The sequence below is a fragment of the Lactuca virosa genome, chromosome 6 (genome assembly GCF_052849685.1).
Source record: "Lactuca virosa cultivar CGN04683 chromosome 6, Lactuca_virosa_CGN04683_v6, whole genome shotgun sequence".
Lineage (NCBI taxonomy): Eukaryota > Viridiplantae > Streptophyta > Magnoliopsida > Asterales > Asteraceae > Lactuca > Lactuca virosa.
The window spans coordinates 96,315,422-96,322,942 of NC_136431.1; the positions used below are offsets into that span (position 1 = coordinate 96,315,422).

At 40.2% G+C, this 7,521-nt stretch overlaps 1 protein-coding gene across 1 annotated transcript; it reads left to right on the top strand.

Annotated features, from left to right (window-relative positions):
- The first annotated feature begins 3,056 nt into the window (after positions 1-3,056).
- Positions 3,057-6,648, top strand: LOC145121758 (uncharacterized). Its single transcript, XM_079057458.1, has 5 exons — positions 3,057-3,551; positions 3,639-4,757; positions 5,496-5,829; positions 5,890-6,350; positions 6,427-6,648. Exons 1-5 carry the CDS (start codon positions 3,057-3,059, stop codon positions 6,646-6,648), a joined length of 2,631 nt encoding a protein of 876 aa, XP_078913584.1.
- Positions 6,649-7,521: the final 873 nt, after the last annotated feature.

A 7,521-nucleotide genomic window follows, 5' to 3' on the forward strand; every position in this document is an offset into this window, starting at 1 on the left:
GTAGGATAGTTAATCCAGTATAGATCTATACACAAACTCATACGCTCCCCACTTAAGGAGATTCTGGATACAAAATGGTCATGGCAGGTAGTGCCATGCCCCGTTACGTGGCTCACATAACTGTATTAATGTATATGTAATGTATGTGCTAGCTGTATTGTGCGTTCTTTCTCTGTCTAGCCTGTATGTATGTTCTCTCGGTAATGTATTGTTTGTTTCTCATCACTATGTATTATGTTTGTTTCTCATCACTTATGTATTATGTTTCCTTCTCATCACTATGTATTATGTTTGTTTCTCATCACTATGTATTATGTTTGTTTCTCATCACTATAAGTTATGACTCATGTATGAACTGGCTCATTGTATGTTTCATTGTTCTAGTAATAGTATTAGTATCTCCCTAAACTACACCTATAGTAGCTTACTAGTAATATGATTTGAATGTAGAAACATGTATGTATAACTTTGCTACCCAAAGGTATTGAACTGAAAGAAAGAAAGAACCTTTATATCTATATACATATACATAATATATAACTAGGATTCAAACGACCTTCAGACAAATAACCGATACCCTAAGTCCACAACCAAACGAGGAACAGGAAGTAAGGTGAGTTATCAGTCCTAAGTCCTTTCAATCCTACATATATAACTATATCTATAAAGATATACATTTAACAGAATATAAGTGTAAAAGAGTTTAAGTAAAAGTAATTGACATGAAAAGGATTTACTAAAAGGAATTGACATGTAAAAAGTTTGATAAAAGTATTTGATATGTAAAAGGGTTTGTAAAACACTTTGAAAAGTAAGAAATCCACTTGTTTAGTAATCATTAATCACATGTGATTGATATAATGACTATAAGAATTTAACTTGTATCCCCCCCCCCCATAAAAGCATTTAAAAACATTTAAAAGGTTAATTAAGGGGTATGAACTCACCTGTAGTGAGTGGTTTGGATGAACGGATTGATATAGGATGCTAAGTGTCAAGTGAAGACTTGAGCACACACAAGGATCCTAGTTAACATATAAAGACACATATATGTATCCAATTAGTTATAAAACAACTAATTAACCAAGTTAAGACATCCTAAGACATGTAAAACACTTGATTTAAGTGCTATAAGTCCTAAGGATTGCATCTAAGGGTTGTAGGACTTGGCTATTGAGTTTAGGGTTCAAGGGGACCCTCTATTGGAGTTTACGGTTTTATGACCAACTCCTTTTGGAGTTTACGGTCGTAAACCCATGAGTTTACGGCCGTAAACTCATGACACTTCTACCATTTTGTGTTTTGAAGCTTTTCAAGGCATAAGGAAGCATCCTACTTCAAGTATAAGCCTTAGGAAGTGTTTGTGGCATCATTTCACTCCTAAATGGAGTTTACGGTCCATGGACCACTTCTCCATGTGTTTACGGCCGTAAACCCATATGGTTTATGGTCTTTTTGATGTTTTAAGTCCTAAGCACATCAAGGATGGGATCTAGACTAGTTTCCAAGGCTTGGTAAGGGACTAGGGCACACTTTGGCCCCTTTGTTAGGGTTTATGGTCCAAGAACATCTTGGACCGTAAACACCTTTGATCTAGTGTTTCCTTGTGATTTCTAGATGTTTTAGAAGTGTAACAAGTCTTATAACAAGCCAAGGTAAGAGTACTTACTATGTAGAAGCTTGAAAAGGTGCTAGAAGTCCAAGAACACTAGTGTGTGTTCTTGGTGTTCTTGGTGAAACTAAGAACACTTGAAGATCTACACAAATGGAATGATTTCATGGATGAAATCATGTAAGATCACTAGATTAGGGTAGATATCAACTAAACAAGGAAGAAAACACTTACTTTCTTGAAGATTTTTGAAGAACTTTGGATGATACTTGAGAGAGAATTGGTTCTAGACTTGGGAGTGTGAAAAAAAGTTAAAAATAAACTAAGTGTCACTTATATAATCATTAGGGTTTACGGCCCTAATACCATTTGGGCCGTAAACTCCAAACTCTTGGAGTTTTTGGAACTTTATTGATGCACAATAAACCCTAAGGCATCCTCTCTCCTGTTATCTCCTGAAGCATTAACTTTAAAACACTCAAACTTATTACAAAAAGCTTGAAAGTTAGCAGAAACTGTTCTGACTTCTATTGAATTGAATGGTTGTACAGAATAGAAATTTCGGGTTGTCACAATATTATGGTCAAATACTTATCTCTATCATAGTTAAGCAACTAACTTTACCACCTATAGTAAGATATAGTCAATCTCTAGCTCTAACAATTTAATGGTCATAAACAACTACGTAAATCAAGTTCATGCATTTAAATGAAGTGTAACTACACAATATTGAGGCATGGCAATAAAGATAGAAACTTTAACACGCTAGGTTGAGATTTATCGAAAAAAAATATTTAAAGCAAAAATAAGCCTCATAGATCCATCAACTATGAAATCAACACATAGTATTAGCAGTTCATCTAACCTAACAAAAAGTAAAGGGTTTTTGATGCAGGCCCTAGTGTGGAGGATCGGGCACTTGCGTTCCTAGAGGCCCACGATCGTGTGACTAAAGGGGCTTCACTGAAACGGCCATAACTTTGGCTACGGATCTCCGTTTTGGGCCTACAACCAGTCAAATCGAAGCTTGAAGCAAGGAGCACGTTTATATAAGTCCCCAAAGGGGACTTACCCATTTTTGAGTCCATAAATCGCTTTCTAAATTGGACTTATGGATATTTTTGTGTTTTTTTCATAATTTTTGGACTTTGTTTTTGGGTTTGTGTTTGGCCCATGTCTCTTTAGGGTTTCTTTTAAAATTTTGCTTCGTATTTAAGTCTTTCAGATGTAATCTGGACGGTCATTGATCAGTTTAAAGAACTTTCATTTTTCTCTCAAAATTTCGTGTGTGTTTACCGAATTTTGAAGCCAATCCCACGGTATTCATAGAATCAACGTGGTTTGGGCAAGATTATCATGGGTATTCTTCTAGAATCAACAGTTTTGATCTTTGGTCATTTGTTCGCTGCATCAGTTGGTATCAGAGCCGAATTCCTGGTTCAAAATGCCTCCAAGGAGAAACAGACCACCCGGTGATGTTCATGAAGAGGAACTAGAACAACGTTTTATGGCACGGATGGAGGAGAGGATAGATCAAATGGTTGACCAGTTGACTAGTCAAATGGTCAAACTGATGAATCGAGGAGGAAACAGGTCTCAAACTCAGTCACAAGTGGAAGATGAAGAGTTTGGGAATCCAATTGGTGATGGTGGCGGTTCGTCTTCCAATGAGAACCCGGTGAGGCAGACAAGGCATAATCGTGTGGCTGATAATAGGCGTTGGGAGGCCGGATTGAGAATTGATATACCAGAATTTGATGGGGTTAGTTTGAATCCGGAGGGGTTAATCGACTGGTTGGCAACAGTTGAAGAAGTGTTTGAGTTCAAAGAAGTTCCTGAAAACAAGAGAGTTCCGTTGATCGCTACCAGGCTACGTGGCAGAGCATCCGCATGGTGGCAACAGTTGAAACTGACTCGAGATAGACTCGGAAAATCAAAGGTTGTGACTTGGAGGAAGATGAAGAAGTGTTTGCGGTCCAACTTTCTGCCCCATAATTTTCTATGATTGATGTACCAACGCCTATAGAATCTGAAGCAGGGTCCGAAGTCGGTTGATGATTATACAACCGAGTTCTACCAATTAATCGCTCGAAATGATATTCAGGAGATAGAGGAACAACTTATGGCTCGATATGTTGGAGGTTTACGGGTTCAGATCGTGGACTCTGTTAATATGTTTAACCCGATATCCATTTCTGAAGCACACCAACGAGCATTGGCTTTTGAGAAACAAAACCGTCGGGTGGGCGGTTTATCTTCGTCTGCCATTGTTGGAGGAAGTTCTGGGACGGGTGGTATAGTACCCCGTGTTATGCCTAATCAACAGAGGCCAACAGGTACTAGTGTTGGACCAATCCCTAGGGGGCCTGGTAGTAGTGGCTTAAAGTGTTTTAATTATGGAGAGACGGGTCACCGAAAATCAGAGTGCAAGAAGGCTGGTAAACGACACTTGTTTGCTGAGCCCGAAGATTGGCAAAATGATGATGTTGGTGAAAATTACGAAGATGCCCCGGTGTATGATGACGAGCCTCAATTCGAAGAAGAAGTTGTAACTGGAGATGTAGGAGTGAATTTGGTGGTGAGACGCTCTTGTTATACACCGAAAGTTGTTGGTGATGACTGGCTCAAACATAACATCTTCCAGTCAACATGTACTATTTTAGGTAAGGTTTGTTCCTTCGTTATTTATTCAGGAAGTTGTGATAACCTGGTATCTGAAGAGGCGGTTCAAAAGTTGGCATTGAAAACTAAAAATAGATCCAAGCCTTACAAGCTACAATGGCTTAAGAAGGGTGGTGAGGTAACTGTATCTAAACGAGCTCTTGTTCCATTTTCTGTTGGTACTACATATAAAGATGATGTTTGGTGTGATGTGGTTATGATGGATGCTTGTCTCTTATTGTTGGGTAGACCTTGGGAGTATGATCGTAATATAGATCATAACTGGAGATACAATACTTATAGTTTCATGTTTGGTGGTGTGAAGATAACTTTGGTTCCCAGTAAGCCAAAGGAGCGTATTGCAAGACCTTCGGGTACTCTGTTAACCCTTACTCAGTTCGAAGAGGAGTTAGAGGCAGAAGGTGGAATTTTTGTGTTGATAGGGAAGGAGGTGACTAAGGAGGTTAAAGTTCCTGAGGCTATGGTTCCTTTACTTAAGGAATTTGATGATGTTTTCCCTAATGAAATACCTGATGGCCTGCCACCTTTACATGACATCCAACATCATATTGATTTACAACCAGGAGCACAGTTGCCTAATAGGCCACATTATAGAATGAGTCCTCGGGAGCATGAAGAGTTGCGTCGACAGGTGGAGGAATTAATTATAAAAGGTCATGTTCGGGAAAGCATGAGCCCGTGTGCTGTTCCTGCTTTCTTGACTCCTAAAAAGGATGGTACTTGGCGTATGTGTGTTGATAGTCATGCCATCAATAAGATCACAGTGAGGTACAGATTTCCAATTCCTCGACTTGATGACTTGCTTGACCAGATCAGTGGTGCCACTATCTTTACCAAACTGGACTTAAAGAGTGGGTACTACCAGATTCGACTTAGACCGGGTGATGAATGGAAAACTGCCTTCAAGACTCGTGAATGATTGTACGAGTGGTTGGTGATGCCTTTTGGTTTATCAAGTGCTCCTAGTACATTCATGCGTGTGATGAACCAATTGTTCAGGCCCTTTATTGGTAAATTTGTAGTCGTCTATTTTGATGACATACTTATTTACAGTGCTACTCATGGAGAGCATTTCATCCATGTGCGACATGTCTTGACATTACTTCGCAGGGATAGTTTGTATGCAGCTGTGAAGAAGTGTGTGTTCATGGTCCCAAAAGTCTTGTTCTTGGGTTATGTTGTTTCTGGTGAAGGAATACAGGTGGACGAATCTAAGGTGGCAGCCATCAGACAATGGCCAACTCCAAATACCATCACTGAAGTACGAAGCTTCCATGATCTTGCTTCTTTCTATAGGCGTTTTATTCCAAACTTCAGTTCCCTTATGGCACCAGTGACTGATTGTATGAAAGGGAAGACCTTTACTTGGACAAAAGCAGCAGAATCGGCTTTCCAACTGGTTAAAGAGAAGCTTACCTCATCACCGATTCTTGTACTACCAGATTTTTCTCAAGTTTTTGAATTACACACGGATGCTTCAAAGGTTGGAGTTGGAGCTGTTCTAAATCAAGGGGGACGATCGGTTGCCTATTTCAGTGAGAAGTTGACGGGGCCAAAGCTGCGTTATAGCACTTATGATGTTGAATTCTATGCAGTGGTCCAAGCTATAAAGCATTGGCGTCACTACCTGTTTCATAAAGAGTTTGTTTTGTTTACAGATCATGATTCTCTAAGGCACATCCGAAGTCATGATAAGGTATCCCATAAGCATGGGCGGTGGATGGCATTCTTGGAAAAGTTCACTTTTGTTGTGAAGCACAAGTCTGGAGTGTCGAATTGGGTGGCAGATGCTTTGAGCAGAAGAAGTAATTTGCTAGTTTCCATGAGGGTTGGTGTGCCAGGGTTGGATGTCCTCATGGATCAGTTGGCTGTTGATCCTTACTTTTCTGTTATTCTGAAGGATATACAATCTAGGCGGAGGTCTGATTTTCTAGTGCATGACGGTTTCCTTTTCAAAGGGAATCAGTTTTGTGTCCCCGATTCTAGTCTTCTTCTTCAAATCATCAAGGAGTTGCATGGTGAGGGGCATGTCGGGCGTGATCGCACTTTACAGTTGGTGCAATCATCTTACTTTTGGCCTACTATGCGCAAGGAGGTGGATCGATATGTTAAACAGTGCAGAATTTTGTCAGGTTTCGAAGGGCACGGCTACCAATGCTGGACTCTATATGCCTTTACCTGTTCCATCTAAACCTTGGGTGGATATAAGCATGGATTTTGTGTTGGGGTTACCACAGACTCAACGAGGCAATGATTCAGTCTTTGTGGTTGTTGATCGTTTTTCCAAGATGGTGCACTTTATCCCTTGTAAAAAGACGACGGATGCAGTTAATGTGGCTCAATTATTCTTTTGAGACATATACCGTTTGCATGGCTTGCCATCTTCTATTTTTTCTGATCGAGACACTAGGTTTTTGAGTCATTTTTGGCGTAGCTTGTGGAAAATGGTGAACACTCAGCTTAACTTTAGTAGTGCTTATCATCCTCAAACAGATGGGCAAACAGAAATTGTCAATCGGTCCCTGGGTAATATTTTGTGGTGTTTGGTGGGTGATCATGTGAAGGGCTGGGATCAGAACTTATGTCAAGCTGAGATTGCTCATAATCATGCAGTCAACCGAAGTACTGGATTTAGTCCATTTCAAGTGGTCTATTCTGTTCAACCTCGGGGACCACTTGATTTGATGTCGCTTCCTATTTCTGGTGTTGTTCCAAAGAAAGTGAAGGATTTTGTTGAAGGTCTACATGATGTTCATAAGATTGTTCATGAAAACTTGATTCAAGCCAACTCCAAGTACAAGCAAGATGCAGATAAAAAACGTAGGCAAGTTGATTTTGAGGAGGGTGACTTTGTTTGGGCTATTTTGACTAAGGATCGTTTTTCAGTTGGTGAGTACAACAAGCTATCAGCCAAAAGGATTGGACCCGTGGAGATTGTGCAGAAGATCAATTCCAATGCTTATCGTTTGAAGCTGCCAAGTCACATTCGATGCTCTGATGTTTTCAATGTGAAACATTTACTTCCTTTTCATGAGGATTCTTCTGATGATGATCTTGTTACACATTCGAGGTCGAATTTTGTCTACCCAGGAGGGGATGATGCAGGCCCTAGTGTGGAGGATCGGGCACTTGCGTTCCTAGAGGCCCACGATCGTGTGACAAAAGGGGCTTCACGGAAACGGCCATAACTTGTGCTACGGATCTCCGTTTTGGGCCTACATGTGACA